Here is a 13,622-nt window from a genome sequence, read left to right as displayed (position 1 = left end):
CTGTTTACACACTAGCATTGAATTTATCTTCGTCCATATTCACTCTGGAAATATTCACCGTTCTGACAGGAATATATACTTTTATATTAAAATTAAAGTAAGTCGTATTAGTTTCAATAACTTTACGTTGTCTTCATTAGACGTTAACCTGCAGAAATATAGCAAGCATTTACATATATCCAAGGAAGATTGATTACAAGATGGCAGCGGCGGCTGGTACTATATGTTGCATGGTTGTGCAACCGGATTTTTTTTTTTAATACTAAAGATATTTTTAAGCATTAAAGTAGTGTATCAGTTAAAAATAAACCTTTGCTCTTGAGCGCAAAACAGTATTGATGCATTTCTAAAAAAAAATCAATTAAAAAATCTGAAAGAGAGAGAGAAATTTACATTTCCAGTTGTAGCGAACGTTGCCACTGGAAGCAGTAACATTGAGCATATGGTAGCGAGCTCCTATCTCTTAACATGAGGTGGATTTATTCTTGCATCGCTGCTATCCTCCCGGATTGCCCTCTTCCAGTTGCTCCTTCGTCCGCAACTGGTATATAGTCAGCTTCTGCAGTAGTTACGAATTCCTCCGCTTGGCAGCACTTGACTCAATTGATAGAATGAGTGAGATGTAGACGCTTGGAAGAGAGGTTATTCACAAAACAGAAACTCGCAAAGAACAAATACGCGTCTGGTGGTAGCAGGGGCGGATACAGACTGAATGCTGAGGGCGGTCATTCGAAATCAATAATTTTATTTTACATTTGTAATACACAGGTGAAAATTCTTGGGATAGATTTTATTTTTAAAATGAAAAATATCCTATTCTGGGGGGGGGGGGGGGGAATAGGCGGCATCGAGTCTCGAAAAAGAAAATATCTTACCACTGGTCTAATTCCTAGCTCTGTGTCTTTCGTGCACATGATCCCGTGTTCGATTTTCGGCGGAGAGCATACAAAATTAATCTCAAATCATTCACTTTCAATATTCACCTGTCTTCTTTAGCGTACATTGCTGGAATGTTAAACTATTATTTTTTTCATTTTCGAAGAAAAAAATCTTAGATTTCACGCTTGTTTATAGTAGAACAGCAGACAAAAATACGTAGTTACTAAAAATGGACCTTTTGTCCCTTATATTCATACAAAGAGGTCTTATTAAACGCTTGCAGTGACTTGGATTTAGAAGTAAATGCAGAGAAAACTAAATACATAGAAGTGCGTCGAGACTGTAATACGGCAAAACATGGATGTGTTAAATATATTAAATAATACTTTTGATAAAGTGGATAGCTTCAAATATCTGGGATCAATATTAACAGACGAAAATAATATGCACGAAGAAATTAAATGTCGATTAAAAGAAGGGAATTCGTGTTATTATTCAGTTCAAAATCTCTTGTTGTCGCGAATTCTGTCGAGGAATTGGAAGCTTAAAATATATAAAACGATAATCATGCCTGTTGTTCTGTATGGTTGCGAAATATGGTCGCTTACTCTGAGACTGAAAGTATTTGAGAACAAATCCTGAGGCGAATATTCGGACCCAAGAGGAACGGGAATGGGGAATGGAGAAAAGCTTCATAACAGGAACTACATAATTTATATGTTTACCAAACATTGTAGGGTCATCAAGTCTAGGAGGCTTAGGTGGGCAGGTCATGTAGCTAGGATGGAAGAAAGTAGAAACGCTTGACTGGAAAACCAAACGGAAGATGACCATTAGATAGACCTAGGCGCAGATGAGAGGACAATATTAAGATGGATCTCTCAGAAATAGGAATACAAAGTAGAAACTGGACCCAGTCGTCTAAGGGTAAAAGTCAGTGGAGAGCTTTTGTGAACGTGGCATTGACCTCCGGGTTTCATAGGCCATAGAGTGAGTGAGTGAGTTATATTCATACAAAGAAATGCTAACAAAATGCATATTGTCGGATGAGAGAGGTGTTTCTGTACCCTAAAGAAAATAAAGCGGGAAATGTTTGCAGTAACAATGCTTTCTATTTAGAAAAACTTTGCAAGCAGCATTTCAGATTTTAATGAAGTCATAGAAAAATTTGAAGCTCGAAAAGAAAGAAGAAAGACCTTCCATTTTAAAATAATGCATAGTTTACTTAATTAAATAATTTTGTTTAACTGCATGCCTGAATATATGCAATTTTCTTGCTTTTTCCCCCTTCTTTTTGGGTTAACAATATCATTTATGGTTTACAGCACATGCTATATATTCGATTTCTCTCTCGTTCAATAGCATGAACGTAGAAGTTTTGTGTTCATATAAATAGTGTTTAAACGTACATTGATAGTGGTTGTTTGAAAAAATAAAAGGATAAACTTATAAATTAAGTCAATATTAGAGAAAACACTTAAATCAATAAATATGCAAATGAAGCTTAAAAGGACTTTCCTTTTCATATTTCCTGAATATTTTTTGGATAAGACTCAAGAGTGTTGGGGGAGGGGAACACTTGCGCGTAACTACATACCTTTGATATTACAACATTGCAACCGGTGCTTCTGCAGACCACGACCCGCTACTGCAAGATGGTATAGCAAAGAATGTGAGGCAGGGATATACTGTCATAACAGAAGTGATGTAGATAATAGCACAAAAAGGAACTTCGTAACAAAAGTGGAGAGGAGAATAGAAGAAACAGATAGTGAAGGAGAAAGAAAGATGGAAGGAATATAGAATTTTCACAGTCTACTAGAGAAGAATGAGTACAACAAAAAATAAAAAAACAGAATAGAAGAGGAAAGAAGGAAAGGAAAAAAGAGAAAAAGCATGAGGAGTGAAAATGGGACGGGATAGAAAACATTGGAGAAAAGACAGAGATACTGAAGACCTTATTAAGAAAAGGTGGTATGAACACACACACAGAAAAGGAGGTCGTAGAATTCTACAAGGAGTTAAGAAAATGAGAAATAAGAAGAAAGACATAAATGAAGAAGATGAAGGAGTAGTGCATGAAGTGAAGTGTAAAACTTGTAATATGATATGCATTGGAGGAACATAGAGAAAGATTAAAGAAAGAGTAAAACAACATAAGGACGATGTGAGACTTAAAAAAAGAATAACTGTATATACAAACATGATGTAGATTGGGAAGAGGTACAAGATCTAGAAAAACAGAACAGAACAGTAATAAGAAAATAGGAAGAAGCGCGACTGATAAACAGAGAAAGAAGCAAAAGATTAATGAACTGGACAAATGGACTTCAAATACATGAATTATGGAATAGATTGTTAGAACGAATGGAAAGATAAAAATCAAGGATATGAAAAATTAAGAGAAGCAATAAAAAAATTATATGATAGAATAATAATAATAATAAGAAAGTGAAAATAATGATGATTCTAAAAAACTGTTATAATAAACCGTAAATTATAACAATAACTGATTGTTAAATATTAATATATATATATATGAAACAATTAAAATTATCGAACAATAATAATTTAATGTTATGAAAATACTTCTGTTAGTTAATGTCTGACGAAGATAACGTTAAGTTATTGAAACTCTTATGACTTATTTTAATTTTAATAAATAAGTATATACTCTCGTCAGAAATTCAAATTGAATTAATTATTTAAATTGAATTTATCTATTAACTGCACATAAATAAAATTTATATAAATGCCGAAACGGTTGAACAGATTATTATTATTAATATATAATGTTTCGGTTCAAGTTTATTTATCGTCAGTAATACTCCTTCTTGTTGCTAAATATGATTTAAATACTTTAGGAAACATTCAAAATTATCTATCTACATCCCTTAAAAAGTTTGAAGGGGATGGATTACCCTCCAATACATCTGATTGGTAATGGTTTTGATTATTAATAAGTAAATATACTACATTAAGAGTTTCCACTCCTTTGCAAAGCATTTAATTTTCCAATGGACTAAAGATTATACAAGATTATCATTATCTTTCCTCTTTCTTAAATTTCTTCATGATATGGTTGAGAAAACAACTTAACTACAGAACTTTTTCTAAAACAAATAAATTCTCGAGTAAAATTTGACTATATTTTACGGTTTAGGCTATTGTAATGTACTCAACAAAACTCATACATTACAAAAAATCGACACAAAGTAATGGGAAGAATTAGGAAAACAAGAATTTTAGGAAAACTAAAAATGGATCAAAAGATTGCGATCTTACAAATAATTACAAATAAGTGATAAGTTTGGGTTTGGCTACACTACATGTAGACTATAAGTCCTACAAGAAAATTTTTGATTGAAATATATTGGATCTTTTGATATATATATATATATATATATATATAAAGCGGGGAGAGAAAAATAGTGATTTAGATAACTAAGAAGAGAAAACACAACTAATTAGGGAAAGGTTTTGAGAAAAACTGTTTGCTTCGAGGAATGCTAGAATTTATGGCTGAAATAAGAGATTTTTCTTTAATAACAGGTGTTTAGACCAGTGATATTCTATTTTTGTCTTCTTTCTTGAAGTGTACTCCTAACAACACTTTTCCATTCAAACGTGGTGTACTCCCAGATTTAAGCTCTCCTCAAATTCAAACCAAAATATAGATAAATTTACCAAATAAAATAACATAATTTATTACTTATTAATTCAATAATCCAGTTTTACTATGAACTGGAGTATCATGCTATAAATTTAAGAGAACTATATTATTTTGAAGTTTATGTATCATCTAAGAAGTCATTGCGTACCTCTGGGTTGAATACCACTAATTTATAATGTATTACTTTGGATAATTCCCCTGTCAAGACAAAGTGGATAATTCCCACTTTGGACTAATCTCAATCTCACGCTCAGGCCATAAATCCAACATCTTGCATCATCATTTCAACCTCATTGTCACATCAGCGGTTTGATGTCACGCTCTGAACATCATGGCGACATCACCTCACCTGACTTCAGGCTCACATCACACGTCCGACATCGAACGCATACCACTAATCAGAAATCACATCTATATCATGATTTGGAACATGCGCTCACTAAATTTCACATTTACTTTGTGAGGTAAAGGTCAAATGAGTGTGAGTTCCGTACTCGTGAGTGTCTGCGAGTTCTGTATTCGTAAGTGTCGACCTCATGAGTTCGGATACCTTTAGTCAAGACAAGATTATACAAGATAACTAAAAAAGTTCTTGCCGTTCGTGATCGTCTGAAAACAGACCCACGTACCAAAAATGGATATGTTGCAGTGCCGAGACATTAACGACAAACATGCTGTCACTTGTTTCTTGTTGGCTGCCGACATCGTGTGAGGTACCATTTACTCAATATGTACACCTTCCCTATGTGGTTCAAGTTAAGTCTGACTACTTCCTGGGGAAACCTCCACGCGTTTGGCAAGTTCACCACACGTCTGACTGATGTCCTCTATGACTCCCTTCAGGGCGTCATTAAACACCGATGGTCGCCCACTCTGGGATTAATCACAAACGCTCAGATCTCCCGATCTGAACTCCTGCAATCAATGCCTGGCGGTGCGTGTTTACGGCATCCTCCCCAAATGCGTGACATATTCGATGACTTGATGCGGCTGCTAATAGACCCACCTTAAAGTCATACAGCACATTTTTCTTCCACATTGGACGAGCTGTGACTTTTGTGTATATATAATGTCTCTGTATTGACGCAAGTCAATAGTCACACTAACCCTCTTTAATTTTGCGGCTGTAACCTTCCAATGATGGGAGAGCACTTATGATGATGATCCACTATCTTGAAATGATAATAGGTAATACTAAATAATAATGACAATAGAAATTAACACACAATACATGTACTTGTGTATTTCCTAACAAACTTCCAATTTCATGTCAACTTACGTTATCACACACTTCATCTGTTAGCATCTTCAACTGAGCATGCCTTTTATCAAGTTCATTTTGGAATTTGATTGGATTTACTAACGCTTCTGCAATTTCACTGAAATCTTCCGGAACATAGTCTCTCACTTCTATACTTAGAAATAATGTCGCCAATGGTAATGGTTGACCAACTTCATTTCGTAACGTCACATGTCGGTAACCGGGACACAATCCGACAAGTGGCAACACTCTGTGCCCTATGAACCTTCCTGATTCTTCGTACGCCGCTAAGCGAAGACACGCAAGTTCAGGCAGTACAACCTAAAATGGTAGGATAATGTATACATATTAGAGAAGATGCAACTTTTGAGACATTTTAAATATACAGCGTTTGAGTATTATAATTACTATGAGCAGTGCATTAAGACACCAAATCATGCTGTCGTTGAATGTGATTTTGGCCTCTATTAATAAACTTACTCTATAATAAACTTGTAAATCATTTATACCTTACCAAAACTTATTCAATTTATGTCTGGTTAACAGCAATTGTGATTAGTTTACTTTTCAACATTGTCACAATTTATCCATTGTACTTAATACAAAGGAACACAGATCAAATTATAGTAATACAATACTTGAATTTATAGACTATTTCGAGAGACCTTTAAAAAAGTGAGAGCAGCCTGCGCTGTTGAAATTTGAACGAATAGAAGAATCTGATGGAAAACGCTGGAAATTATGCATAAATGTATGGTGAAGACGCAGTATGCACTAAAGCTATATCAAAAGTTAATTAATAGTAGAGATATTCTAATGAATTATACACTACTGAATGACTGGAAACAAAGAAAAAAAAAAAAAAAAAACGACATACAAAATTAGTGCAACATGTAAACTTGTTCACGCAGTCAACACTGTACCAAATTTAGATCAATCAAAGTAATGTAGAACTCAAGCATTTGACGACATTTTATATATTCAGAGCCATAATTAGGTATTGGTGCACCCTGATCAGTCAATACTCCGCCGTCTTTCTATCCTCAAGTCTAAAACAAGAATTTTTTGAGAATTTCAGTCGTGACAAAAGCACTTCTACAGAGCAAGATAGGGGTTTATAATTATATTAAGTCATCAGATTAAAATTAGCCATCCTTTTCATTACTTACATTCTGGAATAATTAACAGTGAGGTAACTATTAATTTTGTATGTGAATGACCTAATATCATTATTGTGAATGACCTAAGATCATTCTATGAAGATACCAAAACTTGCCTCACTCTTAAAAGTGACCACCCACAGCACACGAGCCTGTATGCCTCAAGTGCGCAGTCATAGTTCAAAAAACATAGTATAATAAGTGTCTGACACAAGAACAACTGATTGTATGGACTGCAACAGGGAATGTATGAAGGTTTTAAAAGATACACAGAGCATATGGAATTATGCTTAAGATCACTTTCAATCAGTGTCCAATTAACTGGGTACGCGAATTTCTACATACACGTCTATGAATTGTCTGATGTACTACGAAACAGAGGTCTGCACGGGCCGGGATTTTTAGCCCGGGCCCGAGCTCGTGTGATAATCAAATGACCCCGAAAGAAGCCCGAATTACAGAAACTTAATAATTAACACAAAATTGTATTTTTATTCAGAGCAATTAGAGGTTTAATTTTGCAGATGTGCTTTAAAAGTTCTCCAGAAAGAATGGTCTATTAAATATCGTTGTACAGTATATTTACAAAGTTAGGCCCCAGAAAAATGGTTGTATATTTAAAAATTCACAGCCGAGCCCGGCCCGGGCCCGAAGTGATATATGCTTTGTAGGCCCGAGTCCGGCCCGCGGACTCGCACCAAGCCCGTGCAGACCTCTACTACAAAAGTCATCTTTGCTACATTTGTTGGCACTTAGAGAATATACTTAACGAAAAATTGCACGTACGACAAATAGACAAGTGTCAAACAAAATCGATGACTAATACTACACGGAACATATGTATATTCTATCTGTGTTTTATTGTATGGTTCATATATTTTTGAAAATCATACATTCTACAATATTACTAGCATTTAACGACGAAAAGATTGTAGAAAGATATGACCATAAAAATTTATAGATCTTGTCTAGCTAAACAGAATTATACGCGTGCATATAAAGGCGCATGCGCAATTTTGGAGACAACGGATACAAAATAATTAATTTGTAAACTTAATTAATTTGTAAGTGAAATTGATCGTGTACGAGAATCATACAGCTTACTTATATGAAACTGATACCAATACGAGGTGTGTTCAAAAAGTTCTAACCTTTCGTTTGAAAAATACATTTATTGATTTGGAAATCCGAAACAATAATCCGCTTCAAAGCAGTCTCCTGGGTAATGCACACACTTATCACAGCGCTTCCGCTATTGTTGGAAACACTTCTGGAACGCAGTTTTTGAACTGGTGAGTAAATGCGCTATCCCATTCTACATGATATCTTGACTCAAATCGGGTCCCTTTTAGTGGCATTTTCAGCTTGGGAAATAACGAAAAGTCATACGAAGCCACGCCGGATGAGTAGAGAGCTTGACGACACACAAGAATGTTGTGTTTCGCGAGGAAAGCCTGAATCAAATTTCGCGGACACTCTCCTTATGCCCAAATTCTCGTTCGCAACATTGAATGTACCGATCCGATTGAATGGTTTCCGCTTGGGTATCGCCAAGCTTTCGGCAAAGTTTGATGCAATATCGCTGCTCAAATTTTTCTGTCATTAAAACAAGAAATGAAATCTGACAACCACTCACTGTAGTCTTCACTCGTTGGCCGACTGCCAACGCTTACGCTTACTGCGGGCGGGAAAAAAAATTACGACTACGCATGAGTGTCCCCTCTACATCTAGAATGAAGAAAGTCTCCCGCGATTCATTTGTTTACGCCGAAAAAAAAAGGTTCGATACTTTTTGAACACACCTCGTATATTCGCATTAAGTTCTTTATAATACTAGCAACAGGACCAAGATATGTAGAGGTTAATGAGATACAGCCTAAAACTATCATTAATTTTTTAATTTTAATTTCGTTTAATTAAAATATTGTCCAAATGTAAGATACATCTATCAGTAAATAGATCACATCGAACTGAAAAAATTACATACTTGAAGGTAGTTTTCGAGAAAATGGAACATTTATGACGATAAATAGTATGTCGTTTGTTACCAATAATAATTGATACCATAATTTAGATCTATTCAAGCAGGTTAAAAAAAAAAAAAAAAAAAAAAAAAAAAAAAAAAAAAAAAAAAAAACTTATCTTGATAATCACAGATGTTGACTTTAACAGATATATACAGTAGGGTGGAGTGAAATAGTGGTCAAAAAATTTTTTTGGGAATTAATTTTTCTAATAGGGCGGAAAAGTTGCCTTACCATTAGAGTACTGTGTCACAAAAATATTAGTCTCGTTAATTAATTCCTTTGGGTGCCACACGGGACTTGAAATTTGGCTGAAATCCAATATTTTTATCCGTATTGGTAAAAGAGACAAAATTATTTTTTCCTGTATTATTTTTTCTAATAGAGAGAAAAAGTTGCCTTACCATTAGAGTACTGTGACACAGAAATATTAGTCTCCTGAATCATTTCCTTTGGGTGCTATACGGACTTGAAATTTGGCTGACATATGTATTTTTAACAGTATTGTGAAATGAGGCAATTTTTTTTTCTGTTCGGAAAAGTCGTTATATAACAATACTGTATCACAGAAACCTCCCTCCTCTGAGTCAGTTATTTTAGTGTTATAGATATAGAGGACTCGAAAAGTTAGTTGTAACGTACTTATATTTTTTACATTATACTTGAATGGAAAAATGAAACTAAGTATCTTACATATATGCTACATTCGAATACATCTTTATAATTATTACAAATATTACGCAAGTTTGATAACATCAACTTTTTTGTTTCTTATCTTAGTTTGAAAATCAATTGGAAAATCTTTATAAACATATGTGAACAAACAAAAAAAAGAACACTACCTTGTACGTAAAATTGGACTAGATTTATGTGTAGTCTGTATTACCCTACGTATATACTCGACTACAGGCATCATTGATAAATACTGTATATTAATAATATTAGAGAAGTTAGTGAGGCGATTTTTCATTCTTGTCTGTTTGAATATAAGCTAAGAAAGCTTTATAATATGATATGTGAAAAAAAGATGACAAAAATACACCACTCAGTACAAACATAAGATTTAGGTTTTTGTGTGTAGTGTATGTTACAATAGACATCTTCACACAATTTTTAGATTATTGCAAATATAAGAAAAGTCATGTAATGACATGAAGATTTCTGATCTCAGTTTGGAAATAACCTAAGAAATCTTAATATACAAATAATATGTGAAAACATGACAAAATACATTACTTTCTATTCTTGGAAATGAGCTAGAAAAACTTCATATCAAAATAATATGTGGAGATACATAACATACATTACACTGTAGAAAACTCTGACTATGTGTTGAAGACAGGCATACGTCTTCGGGACTCGAGTATTGCCCTTATGTATCCATCTCGTGCACTTACACCACAAACACAAGACGATGCTTCTGTCACCAATTTTACACATTGTTCTACAGCATGGAATATTCGGAATTTCAATATTTGTGGTATCACCTTGAATGACTCTATAAATATTCGCAGCAGTGAGATCCATAATAAGTGTGTGTGTGTGGGGGGGGGGGGGACAAGTTATAACCAAATCTGTCCAGTTTATGAGTTCTGTGTAGTCTTCAGCTTCAAAATTCAGCAATAGAATGTCGTAATTTCTGATTCCAGGCATTTGCGAGGTTTTGCCTTAAGGACTCGTCTTAAGTCCAATTCTCTGGTATGTTTCTTCTCATCTGTCATCATAGAGAGGAGAATGTTTTCAGGATGTCCAAAGCATCCATTTCTTTGAAGTACAGGACCAATTACAGCCTTGTACTTTTCAGAAAGGAAGCGCGATAACTGAATTATTTTGAAGAAATGTCTTGATCCATCTGTGCAAAAACGTTTCTGTTTTATGCTGAACCAAACTGGCGCATACACTTTTACAATATACTAAGAGAGCACTTTTAATTCTTTTGAAGGGTTTGGTGTAGCTACATACAATCGAATAATTCTGTTTTTTGTAGGAACCCACCTGACGTTCGCAATGTTTCCTTCATAGCGCTTTGCCAAAGAATCAGGAAAATGTCCATTTGAAACAGCCCTGCGAATCTCATACAAATATTTCTGATCCGCACTGAGATTATTATAATTCTCGAAAGCTGAAAGACGGCTCTCAATTACATCTTATTCCACAACTTGTTGGTTTTCACAATTTAATAATGATCTTCCAATCTGTCCAGAAAATGCATAAGGATCTGTTATCTTACCATCAATTAATTCTAGCAAATGTGTTAAAGGGAGCTCATTTACGTGCAGCAGACAAACCAACCAACCATTGCAAAAGTCTCTGAACAGACTCTTCTAAACGTCGTATTATTCCACCCTTTCTGCCAGTATTTGTAGCACGAAAATTTGAAATATTTTCACTCTACGTATTGTAAAATGCTTTGGCAGAATAAAAACACATACTCTTCATTTCAGTTCTTTTTAGTTCAAGTTTCTAAGACAATTATTTGGCAGGATATCAACCATTCATCTAGTCTCCTTGCTCGCCAACCTAAAAGTTGGAAAATTTTGCGGAATGAAAGGGTTAACCATGCTGGTGGCACCCAAAGATAATAGATTTCAACGAAAATAAATATTGATTTTTAAAATACTTACTAAGGAGCAATAATCCCGCACTATTAGAATACCGATGTGCAAACTTCAATTTTTCACTCCACCCTAATATACAGTATATACAGGGTGGGCCATTTTAATCAATCTACGGAAAATATCTGAAAAATGATAAAACATAGAAGAAATGTTTGAAGTACACGTTATATATTGCTAAGGGAGGAAACCAATTCCGCCAAAAGTACCCCTCCCCGCCCCCCGTAAATGGGGGTAACGAGGGGTAACTTTGAAATGTCATATGGGAACATGGGTTGAGTAATACCTCGTTCGAAAGGTCTTGGAAAACTAAGTAACGCTGTACCAAAAGATGTTTCACATAGAGCACCAGTTTCAAAATGGCCGCCATGATATGGTTCGGAAACTCCAGTACCCGTAGTATGAAAACCATGGAAGGTAAATGAATGGAACAAAATTGAAATACGTAAATATCATAGAGCATATCAAATGGTGTGGTCCCTGTGATCCCAGTGGCCTCCCTGAAGGGGTCTTGGGGGCTAACTTCAAAATTTCAAATAACATGAGTCGAGTGGTACCTCGTTCGATAAATCTTGCAAAATCAAACATCTTGCAGGAGAAAACGATTGAGGTGAAGTGTCAGTGTTCTCAAATGGCTGCCAAAACAGTATCTGTGTCAGAGAAAAGGTTTAGTACCCATAGTATGAAAGCGATTGGAGATAAATCAACAGAAAAAAACCTGGAGTAGGTAACTGACGTAAGGCACATCGAGAGGTGTTGTCGGGGTGACTCCAAGGGCCAACTGAAAGGCATCCGGGGCCAACTTGAAAATTTCAAATAGTAACTTGAAGCGAGTAACATCACGTTACATAGACAAATGAATATCAAACAGCTTCTGTAAGATTATTTTCGACATGAGACACAGTTTTCAAAATGATCACCAAGACATGGTGACTGTGTCTAAGAAAACGTCTAGTGCGCATAGTATGAATACGGTTAGAGATAAATGAAAATAACGAAAATTAAATAGGAAAGCCACGGAGGTGTTCCAAGGCTCGAGAATGATACAATAGAGATAAAAATGTTAGAGTAAAATTGCCATAATGTATAGAGAGAAATCCAAGTCCTGCAAAATAATCTCTCTTTGCGCTCTGTATGTGAGTGGCGTGGAAAGTAATTGTGAAAGTTCAAATGAGAACTCTACTTTAATTCGCTAATTAAGGCTACGCTACAAATAGGTATGGTGTGGTTGAAACATTTGTTTGTAAGAATGACGCTGTAGTGACTAAAAAAAAGTGAAATTTTATTTGAATGGTAACGCATATCTATATGGCTGAGTATGATTTGATGCGAAAACACAAGGAACGTTATACGAAAGAAGTTGTCGAATATGCAGTCACTGGAACTTACAAACGTGTGAATTTGCTAATCTCCATCGCCACAGAAACTTTTATGCAATGCGTGCTGGTTATTCGGAAAGCATTTCGGGGATATACGTACACACCGTTTCGTCCCTCAAGCTCACAATATGACATGAGTGCTAATAGTTAATAAAAATGTAAATGTGGCCATCCGCATTAACTCAGTGCACCAATTCTCTATCCATGAAGTCTGCCTTCCAAACAGCATTGGGTAGGTGAAGCGTACGCCCGAACCGTTGTCCGGTCCGACATTGAAATTTTGAAATTAGCCCACAAGACCCCTTCAGGGAGGCCGCTGGGATCACAGGGGTCATATCATTCGATATGCCCTATGGTATTTACGTATTTCAATTTTGTGTCATTCATTTACCTTCCATGGTTTTCATACTACGGGTACTGGAGTTTTAGAACCATATCATGGCAGCCATTCTGAAACTGGTGCTCCATATGAAACATCTTTTGGTACAGCGTTACTTAGTTTTCCAAGACCTTTCGAACGAGGTATTACTCGACCCATGTTCCCATTTGACATTTCAAAGTTACCCCCCGTCACTCCCATTTACGGGGGGCGGGGAAGGGTACTTTTGGCGGAATTGATTTTCCCCCTTAG

At 35.4% G+C, this 13,622-nt stretch overlaps 1 protein-coding gene across 2 annotated transcripts in view; it reads right to left on the bottom strand.

The window, feature by feature from the left end:
* Plc21C (Phospholipase C at 21C) overlaps positions 1–13,622 on the bottom strand; it is a 131,120-nt gene that overhangs the window by 47,251 nt on the left and 70,247 nt on the right. For both annotated transcript variants that reach the window (XM_081758703.1, XM_081758704.1), the window contains exon 17: positions 5,832–6,134. In XM_081758703.1, the coding sequence (XP_081614829.1) occupies positions 5,832–6,134 (303 nt within the window). The remainder of the gene's footprint in view (positions 1–5,831; positions 6,135–13,622) is intronic.

Source organism: Thermobia domestica, chromosome 5, assembly GCF_964235325.1.
Source record: "Thermobia domestica chromosome 5, izTheDome1.hap1.1, whole genome shotgun sequence".
In the NCBI taxonomy this organism is placed as follows: Eukaryota; Metazoa; Arthropoda; class Insecta; order Zygentoma; family Lepismatidae; genus Thermobia; species Thermobia domestica.
This window is presented reverse-complemented; position numbering and strand designations above follow the sequence as displayed.